The sequence below is a fragment of the Salvelinus namaycush genome, chromosome 40, assembly GCF_016432855.1.
Source record: "Salvelinus namaycush isolate Seneca chromosome 40, SaNama_1.0, whole genome shotgun sequence".
NCBI classification, from domain to species: domain Eukaryota; kingdom Metazoa; phylum Chordata; class Actinopteri; order Salmoniformes; family Salmonidae; genus Salvelinus; species Salvelinus namaycush.
In genome coordinates this window covers 19,263,383-19,280,762 of record NC_052346.1, presented here as the reverse complement: position 1 = coordinate 19,280,762, position 17,380 = coordinate 19,263,383, and the positions used below count along the sequence as shown (strand labels likewise).

Sequence of the window (17,380 nt, the reverse complement as noted above, 5' to 3'; positions counted from 1 at the left end):
CCTATGCTGACTATGAGAGTAACCCACTGCTGAGACAGGGGATAGAGTTCTGCGTCAGACAGTTCTACATCCTGCACCGTAAACCCTTCATCCTCCAGCTGTTTGCCAGCGTGGCTCCACTGCTGGAGTTCACAGTAAGTGTGTTTGCATGAGCACCTCTCTGATTCAGAAGGGTTGAATGTAGAAGACACATTTCGCTTGAATGCATTCAGTTGTGCAACAGACTAGGTCTCTTTAAGAGCGTATCTGCGTGTGTTGTCTAACCATGTGACTGTGTCTCCCTCCCAGACGTGCACCAGTACAGGCCTGTCTAAGGGGGTGTCTGCTCAGTGCCTGTTTGACCTGCTGGTCTCTCTGGAGGGAGAGACGCGTGATACCCTGGATGCCCTGGAGCTGGTCAAGGCTGAAAAACCCCTCCGATCCCTGGGTAACACCACCACCTCAACCCCCCTGGGTCCCATCACTCAGGACTGTTATATCATTAGAGATTGTGTCTGACATGGCACCCTGTTCAATATCCTGTATGCCATTTATCAGACGCTTCTATCCAAAACGACTTACAGTCATGCATGCATACATTGTACGTACAGATGGTTCCAGGATTCGAACCCACCATCCTGGCGCTGCAAGCACCATGCTCTCCCAACTGAGCTACAGAGGACCATTTTCCCTAAACTGTTCTACCTTTGACTAGCCCACATCGTTTTGCTGGCGTGGATTCCCATTGTTTTAAGAGAGGAGTTGTTTTAATGACAGCGTGAGCTGATCAGGAGAAAATAAATAAATAGTTAATAGACTCTTACTAAGGCCTGGAGTTTCTCATTGTCAGGATTCACCTAGTTAATAGACTCTTACTAAGGCCTGGAGTTTCTCATTGTCAGGATTCTCCTAGTTAATAGACTCTTACTAGCCTAGTTCTCTTGTCAGGACTCTCCTAGTAATAGACTCTACTAGCCTGGAGTTTTCTCATTGTCAGGATTCTCCTAGTTAATAGACTCTTACTAGGCCTGGAGTTTCTCATTGTCAGGATTCTCCTAGTTAATAGACTCTTACTAAGGCCTGGAGTTTCTCATTGTCAGGATTCTCCTAGTTAATAGACTCTTACTAAGGCCTGGAGTTTCTCATTGTCAGGATTCTCCTAGTTAATAGACTCTTACTAAGGCCTGGAGTTTCTCATTGTCAGGATTCTCCTAGTTAATAGACCTTACTAAGGCCTGGAGTTTCTCATTGTCAGGATTCTTCCTAGTTAATAGACTCTTACTAAGGCCTGGAGTTCCTCATTGTCAGACTCTCCTAGTTAATAGACTCCTTCTAAGCCTGGAGTTTCTCATTCATCAGGATTCTCCTAGTTATAGACTCTACTAAGGCTGGAGTTTCTCATGTCAGGATTCTCCTAGTTAATAGACTCTTACTAAGGCCTGGAGTTTCTCATTGTCAGGATTCTCCTAGTTAATAGACTCTTACTAAGGCCTGGAGTTTCTCCTTGTCAGGATTCTCCTAGTTAATAGACTCTTACTAAGGCCTGGAGTTTCTCCTTGTCATGATTATCCTAGTTAATAGACTCTTACTAAGGCCTGGAGTTTCTCATTGTCAGGACTCTCCTAGTTAATAGACTCTTACTAAGGCCTGGAGTTTCTCATTGTCAGGATTCTCCTAGTTAATAGACTCTTACTAAGGCCTGGAGTTTCTCATTGTCAGGATTCTCCTAGTTAATAGACTCTTACTAAGGCCTGGAGTTTCTCATTTCGATTCTCCATTATACCTACTAAGGCCTGGAGTTTCTCCTTTCAGATTCCTAGTTATAGACTACTTACCCAGGCCTGGAGTTCCTCCTTGTCAGGATTCTCCTAGTTATAGACTCTACTAAGCCTGGAGTTGCTCTGTCAGGATTCTCTAGTTATAGACCTCTTACTAAGCCTGGAGTTTCTCATTGTCAGGACTCTCCTAGTTAATAGACTCTTACTAGGCCTGGAGTTTCTCATTGTCAGGATTCACCTAGTTAATAGACTCTTACTAAGGCCTGGAGTTTCTCATTGTCAGGACTCTCCTAGTTAATAGACTCTTACTAAGGCCTGGAGTTTCTCATTGTCAGGACTCTCCTAGTTATATTAAACAGTAGAACTTGACTGATAATGGTCATGTTCTTCCTATAGTCTATTTTAGGTCCTGAAAGTGCTGCAGCATGAATTCCAGTGGTTCTCTCTGTTTCAGACTTCTGCTATGGTAGTGAGGACCTGGCCTTCTCCATCAGTGAGTCCATCAAGCTGTGTGTGACGGTGGTGGCCTACGCCCCAGAGTCTTTCAGGAGGTGTGGTTTCACATCACTCACCGCTAGTCCAGTATATCAACATTGTACAGTAGGCGTACTAAATGCTAACGCCCTCTCCTATCTTCCTCTGTGTGTGTGTGTGTGTTTGTGTGTTTGTGTTTGTGGTTTTGTGTGTGTGTGTGTGTGTGTGTGTGTGTGTGTGTGTTGTGTGTGTGTGTGTGTGTGTGTTGTGTTTGTGTTTGTGTTTGTGCGTTGCGTTGCGTTGCGTTGCGTGTGTGTGTGTGTGTGTGTGTGTGTGTGTGTGTGTGTGTGTGTGTGTGTGTGCACGGTATCAGCCTACAGATGCTGATGGTGCTGGAGGCCCTGGTGCCGTGTTTTCTCCAGAAGCTGAAGAGCAACACCGTGACCATGGAGTCAGCCTCGGCAGCACGGGACGAGATCGCCGCCATCGCCGCCCTGGCCACCTCCCTGCAGGCCCTGCTCTACAGCTCAGAGACCCTCACACGGTCAGACACACACACACACACACACACACACACACACACACACACACACACACACACACACACACACACACACACACACACACACACACACAAGCCGTGCATCTGATAAGCAGATATGGCCCATCATGTCTTTCTAAATGTATGTTCCAAGCCCTTATTGAATATGACATTTGTCCTTTTTCCCTCCCCTCCCTCCCATCCCCACCCCTCTCAGGCCAATGACTGCCCCCCAGTTGAGTCGCTGCGACCAGGGACACAAAGGTGCCACGACTGCCAACCACGCCATGTCTGGAGGGCCAAACACCAGGTGTGGAGTAGCCTTTACACCTGCCGGATTGTGTCCAAAATAGCAACCCTAATGCACTACCTTTGGCCAGAGCCATAGGGCTGTAGTGCACTATATAAGGAAAAGGGTGTTCTTTTGGACAGAGTATTGATTTATTTCATGTTCATTTACATCTCTTAAAGAAACTGTACCATGTGGCTGTTATTAACATGTTGTTTTGTTACTTTTCCTAAATCTCTTCATAACTGTAAGACATAAATATAGTGTTGTTTGTTGTTCCTGGATGCTGTTGCCGTAGTGATATCCTAAAGATACCTATGTACAGGTCATCATCACAACAGAAGAAAATACCCCCAAAGACAATAGAAGATGTCCCATGTGTTTACAACACAGTTGGTACAGAGGATCATGTTTCATTGATGCTTGTTTGTGTCGTGTACTCGTGTTGCTTGGTGTCAATGTCAGTCGCCTTGTGTCCGGCATCAGGGACAACCTTCACCTGTTGGAGGAGGGCCAGGGGATGCCTCGCGAGGAGCTGGATGAGCGTATTGCCCGTGAGGAGTTTCGCCGGCCCCGGGAGTCCCTCCTGAACATCTGCACTGAGTTCTACAAGCACTGCGGCCCGCGCCTCAAGATCCTGCAGAACGTGGCCGGGGAACCCCGTGTCACCGCCTTAGAGCTGCTGGACATCAAGTCCCACATGAGGTGAATGGTTGGATTTAGTGCATAGTGTTTCAACCAGGTGGAAACTATCCTCATTTAATGCCCAATGTGCAGCACCCACCTGGGTGAAAGTGGCCACGAATGAGACACACTTTAACTGGGTATGACATCACTATTCACTCAGCTATGGTATGGACGCATACAGGGACCTGATTTGCAGAAACGTTTAGAATTGTGCGTGTGCGATTTCGTGTGTACAATCTGTATGTTTTTTTGTGTGTGGATGAGTGCCATGTGTGTGTATGTAATTCTCTGACTGTACATGCGGTTGTGCATGTCTATATGATTGCATGTGTGTCTTTGTGTATGATCATTTTGTGTGTTTGTGTGTGTGGTTATGTGTTTTCCCCCAGATTGGCAGAGATCGCCCACTCCCTCCTCAAGCTGGCCCCCTACGACAGCCTGACCATGGAGAGCCGAGGCCTGCGGCGCTACATCACTGGGATGCTGCCCATCACCGACTGGTCATCTGAGGCCGTGCGGCCCGCCCTCATCCTCATCCTGAAGCGGCTTGACCGCATGTTCAACAAGATCCACAAGATGCCTACGCTCAGGTGCGCTCGCCCACAGGCTCTGTGCTCCAGGTCTGTTGCCGCGCTGCGCGCCCTTTAACCCTTGCTCCTTCACAACCGTACCGTACTGTGGTGTTACAGTGGAGTGAAGTACCGTACTGTGGTGTTACAGTGGAGTGAAGTACCGTACCGTACTGTGGTGTTACAGTGGAGTGAAGTACCGTACTGTGGTGTTACAGTGGAGTGAAGTACCGTACCATACTGTGGTGTTACAGTGGAGTGAAGTACCGTACTGTGTGTTACAGTGAGTGACGTACGACCATACTGTGGTGTTACAGTGAGTAAGTACCGTACTGTGTTGTTTACCGTGGAGTGAGTACGTACCATACTGTGGTGTTACAGTGTGAGTGAAGTACTGTACTGTGGTGTTTACAGTGGAGTGAAGTACCGTACTGTGGTGTTACAGTGGAGTGAAGTACCGTACTGTGGTGTTACAGTGGGTGAAGTACATACATACTGTGGTGTTCAGTGGAGTGAAGTACGTACCGTACTGTTGTGTTACAGTGGAGTGGAGTACCGTACCGTACTGTGGTGTTACAGTGGAGTGAAGTACCGTACCGTACTGTTGGTGTTACAGTGGAGTGAAGTACCGTACCGTACTGTGGTGTTACAGTGGAGTGAAGTACCGTACCGTACTGTGTGTTACAGTGGAGTGAAGTACCGTACCGTACGTGGTGTTACAGTGGAGTAAAGTACCGTACTGTGTGTTACAGTGGAGTGAAGTACCGTATGGGTGTTCAGTGGAGTGAAGTACCGTACCGTATCTGTGGTGTTACAGTGGAGTAAAGTACCGTACTGGTGTTACAGTGGAGTAAAGTACCGTACTGTGGTGTTACAGTGGAGTGAAGTACCGTACTGTGGTGTTACAGTGGAAGTAAAGTACCGTACTGTGGTGTTGACAGTGGTAGTGAAGTACCGTACTGTGGTGTTACGTGGAGTGAAGTACGTACCGTACTGTGGTGTTACAGTGAGTGAAGTACCGCTGTGGTTTACAGTGGAGTAAAGTACTGTACTCTGGGGTTACAGTGAGTGAAGTAACATACTGTGGTGGTTACATGGAGTGAAGTACCGTACCGTACTGTGGTGTTACAGTGGAGTGGTACCGTACTGTGGTGTTACAGTGGAGTGAAGTACCGTACCGTACTGTGGTGTTACAGTGGAGTGAGTAACATACTGGTGTTACAGTGAGTGAAGTACCGGAGAACCCACTACTGATCATATTGTAGTGAACGTGGAGTAGTGATGAGAACCCACTGCTACTGATCAATTGTAGTGAACGTGGGGTAGTGAAGGAAACCCACTGCTACTGATCATATTGTAGTGAACGTGGGGTAGTGAAGAGAACCCACTGCTACGATCATATTGTAGGTGAACGTGGGGTAGTGAAGAGAACTCACTGCTACTGATCATATTGTAGTGAACGGTGGGGTAGTGAAGAGAACCCACTGCTACTGATCATATTGTAGTGAACGGCGGGGTAGTGAAGAGAACCCACTGCTACTGATCATATTGTAGTGAACGGGGGTAGTGAAGAGAACCCACTGCTACTGATCATATTGTAGTGAACGGTGGGGTAGTGAAGAGAACTACTGCTACTGATCATATTGTAGTGAACGGTGGGTAGTGAAGAGAACCCACTGCTACTGATCATATTGTAGTGAACGGTGGGTAGTGAAGAGAAACCCACTGCTACTGATCATATTGTAGTGAACGGTGGGGTAGTGAAGAGAACCCACTGCTACTGATCATATTGTAGTGAACGGTGGGGTAGTGAAGAGAACCCACTGCTACTGATCATATTGTAGTGAACGGCGGGGTAGTGAAGAGAACCCACTGCTACTGATCATATTGTAGTGAACGGTGGGGTAGTGAAGAGAACCCACTGCTACTGATCATATTGTAGTGAACGGTGGGGTAGTGAAGAGAACTCACTGCTACTGATCATATTGTAGTGAACGGTGGGGTAGTGAAGAGAACCCACTGCTACTGATCATATTGTAGTGAACGGTGGGGTAGTGAAGAGAACCCACTGCTACTGATCATATTGTAGTGAACGGTGGGGTAGTGAAGAGAACCCACTGCTACTGAACATATTGTAGTGAACGGTGGGGTAGTGAAGAGAACCCACTGCTACTGATCATAATGTAGTGAACGGTGGGGTAGTGAAGAGAACCCACTGCTACTGATCATATTGTAGTGAACGTGGGGTAGTGAAGAGAACCCACTGCTACTGGTCATATTGTACTGAACGTCGGGGTAGTGAAGAGAACCCACTGCTACTGATCATAATGTAGTGAACGGTGGGGTAGTGAAGAGAACCCACTGCTACTGATCATATTGTAGTGAACGGTGGGGTAGTGAAGAGAACCCACTGCTACTGATCATATTGTAGTGAACGGTGGGGTAGTGAAGAGAACCCACTGCTACTGATCATATTGTAGTGAACGGTGGGGTAGTGAAGAGAACCCACTGCTACTGATCATATTGTAGTGAATGGTGGGGTAGTGAAGAGAACCCACTGCTACTGATCATATTGTAGTGAACGGTGGGGTAGTGAAGAGAACTCACTGCTACTGATCATATTGTAGTGAACGGTGGGGTAGTGAAGAGAACCCACTGCTACTGATCATAATGTAGTGAATGGTGGGGTAGTGAAGAGAACCCACTGCTACTGATCATATTGTAGTGAACGGTGGGGTAGTGAAGAGAACCCACTGCTACTGATCATAATGTAGTGAATGGTGGGGTAGTGAATAGAACCCACTGCTACTGAACATATTGTAGTGAACGGTGGGGTAGTGAAGAGAACCCACGGCTACTGATCATATTGTAGTGAACGGTGGGGTAGTGAAGAGAACCCACTGCTACTGATCATATTGTAGTGAACGGTGGGGTAGTGAAGAGAACCCACTGCTACTGATCATATTGTAGTGAACGATGGGGTAGTGAAGAGAACCCACTGCTACTGATCATATTGTAGTGAACGGTGGGGTAGTGAAGAGAACCCACTGCTACTGATCATATTGTAGTGAACGGTGGGGTAGTGAAGAGAACCCACTGCTACTGAACATATTGTAGTGAACGGTGGGGTAGTGAAGAGAACCCACTGCTACTGATCATAATGTAGTGAACGGTGGGGTAGTGAAGAGAACCCACTGCTACTGATCATATTGTAGTGAACGTGGGGTAGTGAAGAGAACCCACTGCTACTGGTCATATTGTACTGAACGTCGGGGTAGTGAAGAGAACCCACTGCTACTGATCATAATGTAGTGAAAGTTGGGGTAGTGAAGAGAACCCACTGCTACTGATCATATTGTAGTGAACGGTGGGTTAGTGAAGAGAACCCACTGCTACTGATCATATTGTAGTGAACGGTGGGGTAGTGAAGAGAACTCACTGCTACTGATCATATTGTAGTGAACGGTGGGGTAGTGAAGAGAACCCACTGCTACTGATCATATTGTAGTGAACGGTGGGGTAGTGAAGAGAACTCACTGCTACTGATCATATTGTAGTGAACGGTGGGGTAGTGAAGAGAACCCACTGCTACTGATCATATTGTAGTGAACGGTGGGGTAGTGAAGAGAACCCACTGCTACTGATCATATTGTAGTGAACGGTGGGGTAGTGAAGAGAACCCACTGCTACTGATCATATTGTAGTGAACGGTGGGGTAGTGAAGAGAACCCACTGCTACTGATCATATTGTACTGAACGTCGGGGTAGAGAAGAGAACCCACTGCTACTGATCATATTGTAGTGAACGGTGGGGTAGTGAAGAGAACCCACTGCTACTGATCATATTGTAGTGAACGGTGGGGTAGTGAAGAGAACCCACTGCTACTGAACATATTGTAGTGAACGGTGGGGTAGTGAAGAGAACCCACTGCTACTGATCATAATGTAGTGAACGGTGGGGTAGTGAAGAGAACCCACTGCTACTGATCATATTGTAGTGAACGGTGGGGTAGTGAAGAGAACCCACTGCTACTGATCATATTGTAGTGAACGGTGGGGTAGTGAAGAGAACCCACTGCTACTGATCATATTGTACTGAACGTCGGGGTAGTGAAGAGATCCCACTGCTACTGATCATATTGTAGTGAACGGTGGGGTAGTGAAGAGAACCCACTGCTACTGATCATATTGTAGTGAACGTGGGGTAGTGAAGAGAACCCACTGCTACTGATCATATTGTAGTGAACGTGGGGTAGTGAAGAGAACCCACTGCTACTGATCATATTGTAGTGAACGGTGGGGTAGTGAAGAGAACCCACTGCTACTGATCATATTGTAGTGAACATGGGGTAGTGAAGAGAACCCACTGCTACTGATCATATTGTAGTGAACGGTGGGGTAGTGAAGAGAACCCACTGCTACTGATCATATTGTAGTGAACGGTGGGGTAGTGAAGAGAAGCAACTGCTACTGATCATATTGTAGTGAACGTTGGGGTAGTGAAGAGAACCCACTGCTTCTGATCATATTGTAGTGAACGTTGGGGTAGTGAAGAGAACCCACTGCTACTGATCATATTGTAGTGAACGTAGGGTAGTGAAGAGAACCCACTGCTACTGATCGTAATGTAGTGAACATTGGGGTAGTGAAGAGAACCCACTGCTACTGATCATATTGTAGTGAACGGTGGGGTAGTGAAGAGAACCCACTGCTACTGATCATAATGTAGTGAATGGTGGGGTAGTGAAGAGAACCCACTGCTACTGAACATATTGTAGTGAACGGTGGGGTAGTGAAGAGAACCCACGGCTACTGATCATATTGTAGTGAACGGTGGGGTAGTGAAGAGAACCCACTGCTACTGATCATATTGTAGTGAACGGTGGGGTAGTGAAGAGAACCCACTGCTACTGATCATATTGTAGTGAACGGTGGGGTAGTGAAGAGAACCCACTGCTACTGATCATATTGTAGTGAACGGTGGGGTAGTGAAGAGAACCCACTGCTACTGAACATATTGTAGTGAACGGTGGGGTAGTGAAGAGAACCCACTGCTACTGATCATAATGTAGTGAACGGTGGGGTAGTGAAGAGAACCCACTGCTACTGATCATATTGTAGTGAACGTGGGGTAGTGAAGAGAACCCACTGCTACTGGTCATATTGTACTGAACGTCGGGGTAGTGAAGAGAACCCACTGCTACTGATCATAATGTAGTGAACGGTGGGGTAGTGAAGAGAACCCACTGCTACTGATCATATTGTAGTGAACGGTGGGGTAGTGAAGAGAACCCACTGCTACTGATCATATTGTAGTGAACGGTGGGGTAGTGAAGAGAACCCACTGCTACTGATCATATTGTAGTGAACGGTGGGGTAGTGAAGAGAACTCACTGCTACTGATCATATTGTAGTGAACGGTGGGGTAGTGAAGAGAACCCACTGCTACTGATCATATTGTAGTGAACGTGGAGTAGTGAAGAGAACCCACTACTGATCATATTGTAGTGAACGTGGAGTAGTGATGAGAACCCACTGCTACTGATCATATTGTAGTGAACGTGGGGTAGTGAAGAGAACCCACTGCTACTGATCATATTGTAGTGAACGTGGGGTAGTGAAGAGAACCCACTGCTACTGATCATATTGTAGTGAACGTGGGGTAGTGAAGAGAACTCACTGCTACTGATCATATTGTAGTGAACGGTGGGGTAGTGAAGAGAACCCACTGCTACTGATCATATTGTAGTGAACGGCGGGGTAGTGAAGAGAACCCACTGCTACTGATCATATTGTAGTGAACGGTGGGGTAGTGAAGAGAACCCACTGCTACTGATCATATTGTAGTGAACGGTGGGGTAGTGAAGAGAACTCACTGCTACTGATCATATTGTAGTGAACGGTGGGGTAGTGAAGAGAACCCACTGCTACTGATCATATTGTAGTGAACGGTGGGGTAGTGAAGAGAACCCACTGCTACTGATCATATTGTAGTGAACGGTGGGGTAGTGAAGAGAACCCACTGCTACTGATCATATTGTAGTGAACGGTGGGGTAGTGAAGAGAACCCACTGCTACTGATCATATTGTAGTGAACGGCGGGGTAGTGAAGAGAACCCACTGCTACTGATCATATTGTAGTGAACGGTGGGGTAGTGAAGAGAACCCACTGCTACTGATCATATTGTAGTGAACGGTGGGGTAGTGAAGAGAACTCACTGCTACTGATCATATTGTAGTGAACGGTGGGGTAGTGAAGAGAACCCACTGCTACTGATCATATTGTAGTGAACGGTGGGGTAGTGAAGAGAACCCACTGCTACTGATCATATTGTAGTGAACGGTGGGGTAGTGAAGAGAACCCACTGCTACTGAACATATTGTAGTGAACGGTGGGGTAGTGAAGAGAACCCACTGCTACTGATCATAATGTAGTGAACGGTGGGGTAGTGAAGAGAACCCACTGCTACTGATCATATTGTAGTGAACGTGGGGTAGTGAAGAGAACCCACTGCTACTGGTCATATTGTACTGAACGTCGGGGTAGTGAAGAGAACCCACTGCTACTGATCATAATGTAGTGAACGGTGGGGTAGTGAAGAGAACCCACTGCTACTGATCATATTGTAGTGAACGGTGGGGTAGTGAAGAGAACCCACTGCTACTGATCATATTGTAGTGAACGGTGGGGTAGTGAAGAGAACCCACTGCTACTGATCATATTGTAGTGAACGGTGGGGTAGTGAAGAGAACCCACTGCTACTGATCATATTGTAGTGAACGGTGGGGTAGTGAAGAGAACCCACTGCTACTGATCATATTGTAGTGAACGGTGGGGTAGTGAAGAGAACTCACTGCTACTGATCATATTGTAGTGAACGGTGGGGTAGTGAAGAGAACCCACTGCTACTGATCATAATGTAGTGAATGGTGGGGTAGTGAAGAGAACCCACTGCTACTGATCATATTGTAGTGAACGTGGAGTAGTGAAGAGAACCCACTACTGATCATATTGTAGTGAACGTGGAGTAGTGATGAGAACCCACTGCTACTGATCATATTGTAGTGAACGTGGGGTAGTGAAGAGAACCCACTGCTACTGATCATATTGTAGTGAACGTGGGGTAGTGAAGAGAACCCACTGCTACTGATCATATTGTAGTGAACGTGGGGTAGTGAAGAGAACTCACTGCTACTGATCATATTGTAGTGAACGGTGGGGTAGTGAAGAGAACCCACTGCTACTGATCATATTGTAGTGAACGGCGGGGTAGTGAAGAGAACCCACTGCTACTGATCATATTGTAGTGAACGGTGGGGTAGTGAAGAGAACTCACTGCTACTGATCATATTGTAGTGAACGGTGGAGTAGTGAAGAGAACCCACTGCTACTGATCATATTGTAGTGTAGGTGGGGTAGTGAAGAGAACCCACTGCTACTGATCATATTGTAGTGAACGGTGGAGTAGTGAAGAGAACCCACTGCTACTGATCATATTGTAGTGAACGTGGGGTAGTGAAGAGAACCCACTGCTACTGATCATATTGTAGTGAACGGTGGAGTAGTGAAGAGAACCCACTGCTACTGATCATATTGTAGTGAACGTGGGGTAGTGAAGAGAACCCACTGCTACTGATCATAATGTAGTGAACGTGGGGTAGTGAAGAGAACCCACTGCTACTGATCATATTGTAGTGAATGGTGGGGTAGTGAAGAGAACCCACTGCTACTGATCATAATGTAGTGAATGGTGGGGTAGTGAAGAGAACCCACTGCTACTGATCATATTGTAGTGAACGGTGGGGTAGTGAAGAGAACCCACTGCTACTGATCATATTGTAGTGAACGGTGGGGTAGTGATTCCACTGCTGATTCATCTAACCTGATTAACTAACCTGATTCAACTAATCTGATTCAACGAACCTGAATCAACTAAGCTGATTGAATTAACCTGATTCAACTAACTGGATGGAACTGTCTAGGATAAGGAGAAGGTAGGGAAACAGTGAAACACAGTCCTATGGGAACCAGTATAGTAGACTATAGAACAGTGGTTCCCAACTCCAGTCTTCCAGGACCCCCAACAGTGGTTCCCAACTCCAGTCCTCCAGGACCCCCAACAGCGGTTCCCAACTCCAGTCCTCCAGGACCCCCAACAGCGGTTCCCAACTCCAGTCCTCCAGGACCCCCAACAGCGGTTCCCAACTCCAGTCCTCCAGGACCCCCAACAGCGGTTCCCAACTCCAGTCCTCCAGTACCCCCAACAGCAGTTCCCAACTCCAGTCCTCCAGGACCCCCAACAGCGGTTCCCAACTCCAGTCCTCCAGTACCCCCAACAGTGGTTCCCTCCAGTCCTCCAGTACCCCCAACAGTGATTCCCTCCAGTCCTCCAGTCCCCCAACAGTGGTTCCCAACTCCAGTCCTCCAGTCCCCCAACATTAATGATCTGCCTTCTGTCTGTACTGGGTCTGAAGTTCAAATGTATGCAGATGATACAGTGATATATGTGCATGCAAAGAGCAAACAACAAGCTGCACAAGAACTCACTACTGTAATGGTACAGGTTACAAAGTGGCTCACTACTGTAATGATCCAGGTTACAAAGTGGCTCAGTGACTCGTGTTTGCATCTCAATGTGAAAAAAACTGCTTGAATGTTCTTCACAAAGAGGGCAACATATGCTACTGAGCCAGATGTCTATGTGTCGGGGGAGAAGCTCCAGGTGGTATCTGATTTTAAGTACCTTGGCATCATACTTTATTCCAACCTCTCTTTTAAAAAGCATGTGAAAAAGGTAATTCAGATAACCAAATTCAACCTAATCTAATTTCCGATTCATACAAAATTGTTTGACTACAGAGGTAGCAAAACTGTACTTCAAATCTATGATACTCCCCCACTTAACATACTGCTCGACTAGTTGGGCCCAAGATTGCTGTACAACAGTAAAACCTATTCAGTCTGTCTACAAACAGGCTCTCAAAGTGCTTGATAGGAAGCCCAATAGCCATCATCACTGTTACATCCTCAGAAAGCATGAGCTCCTGAGTTGGGAAAATCTTGTGCAATACACCGACGCATGTCTTGTATTCAAGATCCTAAATGGCCTGGCTCCCCCTCCACTCAGTATTTTTGTTAAACAGAAAACCCAAACATATGGCAGCAGATCCACAAGGTCTGCCATGAGAGGTGACTGTATAGTTCCCTTAAGGAAAAGCACCTTTAGTAAATCCGCATTCTCTGTGAGAGCTTCCCATGTCTGGAATACACTGCCATCAGACACACATAACTGCACCACATATCACACTTTCACAAAATGCATGAATACATGGCTAAAGGTCAATCAGATTTGTGAACATAATCCCTAGCTGTGTATTGTCGCTTTCCATGTTGTCTGTTGTCTGTAGCTTGTGAGGTGTGGAAACACTTTGTTGCTTTTATGAATTTTGTCTTACTGCTTTTTGTTCTATGTATGCTATGTCTTGCTTGTCCTATGGTGCTCTGTTTGTATGCTATGTCTTGCTTGTCCTATGGTGCTCTGTTTGTATGCTATGTCTTGCTTGTCGTATGGTGCTCTGTGTGTGCTCACTGCTCAATGATTGTTTATATTGTAATTGTTTTTAATAACCTGCCCAGGGACTGCGGTTGAAAATTAGCCGGCTGGCTAAAACCGGAACTTTTACTGAAACGTCGATTAATGTGCACTGTCCCTGTAAAAATAAAATCAACTCAAAATAAACACAACAGTGGTTCCCAACTCCAGTCCTCCAGGACCCCCAACAGAGGGTCCCAACTCCAGTCCTCCAGGACCCCCAACAGCGGTTCCCAACTCCAGTCCTCCAGGACCCCCAACAGAGGGTCCCAACTCCAGTCCTCCAGTACCCCCAACAGAGGGTCCCAACTCCAGTCCTCCAGGACCCCCCAACAATGGTTGCCAACTCCAGTCCTCCAGGACCCCCCAACAATGGTTGCCAACTCCAGTCCTCCAGGACCCCCCAACAGAGGGTCCCAACTCCAGTCCTCCAGGACCCCCAACAGAGGGTCCCAACTCCAGTCCTCCAGGACCCCTCAACAGTGGTTCCCAACTCCAGTCCCCCAACAATGGTCCCCTCCAGTCACCCAGTACCCCCAACAATGGTTCCCAACTCCAGTCCTCCAACAGTGGTTCCACACTCCAGTCCCCCAGTACCCCCAACAGTGGTTCCCAACTCCAGTCCTCCAGGACCCCCCAACAATGGTTCCCAACTCCTGTCCTCCAGGACCCCCAACAGTGGTTCCCAACTCCAGTCCCCCAACAATGGTTCCCTCCAGTCCCCCAGTACCCCCAACAGTGGTTCCCAACTCCAGTCCCCCAACAATGGTTCCCTCCAGTCCTCCAGTCCCCCAACAATGGTTCCCTCCAGTCCTCCAGTACCCCCAACAGTGGTTCCCAACTCTAGTACATCAGTAATCCAACAGTGGTTCCTAACTCCATTTGGTGGACTGGCGTTGGGAACCACTTCTATAGAGCTCCTATGACAAGGCTATAGGGTGTGATCATATAAACAGGCAGCTGTTGACACCAGTGAAACCCCCCTCTGAACTGCGTTTGACATGTGTTTAAGACAGAGCAGACGAAGACATACTCCTGCAGAAGTGTCAGCGAGTCAAGACGAGTCAAGATATGAGGCGTCTACGGGGAGATGTTCTGGCGTTGGGAAAAGCCATGATGGATATTCCCATTAGCTGTGTGACAAGGTGTGACAAGGTGAGGATGTGACTAGTATAATGAATTGTGACACTTTAATGAGCTTGTCTGAGACAAACAATATCTGATCAGCCCTTGGGGGTCATTCAGTCATTTGTTGTAATACAAAGTATGTTTGGCTTAGTTTGGCTTAGTTTGTGTGTGTTTGTCAGCTCGTCTTGTTAAGTGTGTGTTTGTCTGTGTGTGTATGTGCATATCCATATGTGCATGTGCCTATCTCTGTCTGTGTGTGTATATGTATATCTCTGTCTGTGTGTGTATATGTATATCTCTGTCTGTGTGTGTACATCTCTGTCTGTGTGTGTATATGTATATCTCTGTCTGTGTGTGTATATGTATATCTCTGTCTGTGTGTGTACATCTCTGTCTGTGTGTGTATATGTATATCTCTGTCTGTGTGTGTATATGTATATCTCTGTCTGTGTGTGTATATGTATACCTCTGTCTGTGTGTGCATATGTATATCTCTGTCTGTGTGTGCATATGTATATCTCTGTCTGTGTGTGTATATGTATATCTCTGTCTGTGTGTGTATATGTATATCTCTGTCTGTGTGTGTATATGTATATCTCTGTCTGTGTGTGTATATGTATATCTCTGTCTGTGTTGTGCATATGTATATCTCTGTCTGTGTGTGCATATGTATATCTCTGTCTGTGTGTGTAAATGTATATCTCTGTCTGTGTGTGTATATGTATATCTCTGTCTGTGTGTGTATATGTATATCTCTGTCTGTGTGTGTATATGTATATCTCTGTCTGTGTGTGTATATGTATATCTCTGTCTGTGTGTGTATATGTATATCTCTGTCTGTGTGTGCATATGTATATCTCTGTCTGTGTGTGCATATGTATATCTCTGTCTGTGTGTGTATATGTATATCTCTGTCTGTGTGTGCATATGTATATCTCTGTCTGTGTGTGTAAATGTATATCTCTGTCTGTGTGTGTATATGTATATCTCTGTCTGTGTGTGCATATGTATATCTCTGTCTGTGTGTGTAAATGTATATCTCTGTCTGTGTGTATATATGTACATCTCTGTCTGTGTGTGTATATGTATATCTCTGTCTGTGTGTGTATATGTGTACATCTCTGTCTGTGTGTGTATATGTATATCTCTGTCTGTGTGTGTATATATGTACATCTCTGTCTGTGTGTGTATATGTATATCTCTGTCTGTGTGTGTATATGTATATCTCTGTCTGTGTGTGTGTATGTATATCTCTGTCTGTGTGTGTATGTGTGTACACTGTTAGAAGAAAATGTGCTATCTAGAACCTTAAAGTGCTCTTCAGCTGTCTCCATAGGAGAACCCTTTGAATAACCTTTTTTGGTTGCAGGTAGAACACGTTTGGTTGTACTTAGAACCCTTTCTACAGAGGGTTCTACCTGGAACCAAAAAGGGTTCTCCTATGCCGAAGAAACGTTTTGAAACCCTTTTTTCTAAGAGTGTAGTGTGTGGGCCAGTGCAGGAGTGTGTGCGTATCGATGTTCTCTCCCTCATTGGGACAATACATGGCTAAGGCTCTGTCCCAGGGGATCTCATTAGAATCAGTAGGGGCAGAGGCCCCCAGACAGCCCTGACTAACAGTACCACCGTCCTGCATAGTGATGCAGCCTGTCTGTCTGGCCTCTGAGAGATAGCCTCACACAGGCACAGAGACAGCCAATCACAGAGACAGCCAATCACAGAGACAGCCAATCACAGAGTCAGCCAGGCACAGAGACAGAGACAGAACCCTTTTTGGTTCCAGGTAGAACCTGGAATCCTAGGGCTACTGCATCTCTGACCAGTCAGATTGATCATATCCTAGGGCTACTGCATCTCTGACCAGTCAGATTGATCATATCCTAGGGCTACTGCATCTCTGACCAGCCAGATTGATCATATCCCAGGGCTACTGCATCTCTGACCAGTCAGATTGATCATATCCCAGGGCTACTGCATCTCTGACCAGTCAGATTGATCATATCCCAGGGCTACTGCATCTCTGACCAGCCAGATTGATCATATCCCAGGGCTACTGCATCTCTGACCAGTCAGATTGATCATATCCCAGGGCTACTGCATCTCTGACCAGTCAGATTGATCATATCCTAGGGCTACTGCATCTCTGACCAGTCAGATTGATCATATCCCAGGGCTACTGCATCTCTGACCAGTCAGATTGATCATATCCTAGGGCTACTGCATCTCTGACCAGTCAGATTGATCATATCCCAGGGCTACTGCATCTCTGACCAGTCAGATTGATCATATCCCAGGGCTACTGCATCTCTGACCAGTCAGATTGATCATATCCCAGGGCTACT

The 17,380-nt window shown here is 46.5% G+C and overlaps 1 protein-coding gene across 1 annotated transcript in view; it reads left to right on the top strand.

The window, feature by feature from the left end:
* Positions 1-14,757, top strand: part of LOC120033462 (protein unc-80 homolog) — a 99,450-nt gene extending 84,693 nt beyond the window's left edge. The window contains exons 47-55 of the mRNA XM_038979828.1: positions 2-134; positions 289-427; positions 2,212-2,308; positions 2,605-2,775; positions 2,990-3,112; positions 3,527-3,766; positions 4,138-4,338; positions 14,082-14,196; positions 14,410-14,757. Of these exons, the coding sequence (XP_038835756.1) occupies positions 2-134; positions 289-427; positions 2,212-2,308; positions 2,605-2,775; positions 2,990-3,112; positions 3,527-3,766; positions 4,138-4,338; positions 14,082-14,196; positions 14,410-14,757 (1,567 nt within the window). The remainder of the gene's footprint in view (position 1; positions 135-288; positions 428-2,211; positions 2,309-2,604; positions 2,776-2,989; positions 3,113-3,526; positions 3,767-4,137; positions 4,339-14,081; positions 14,197-14,409) is intronic.
* The last annotated feature ends 2,623 nt before the right edge of the window (positions 14,758-17,380 follow it).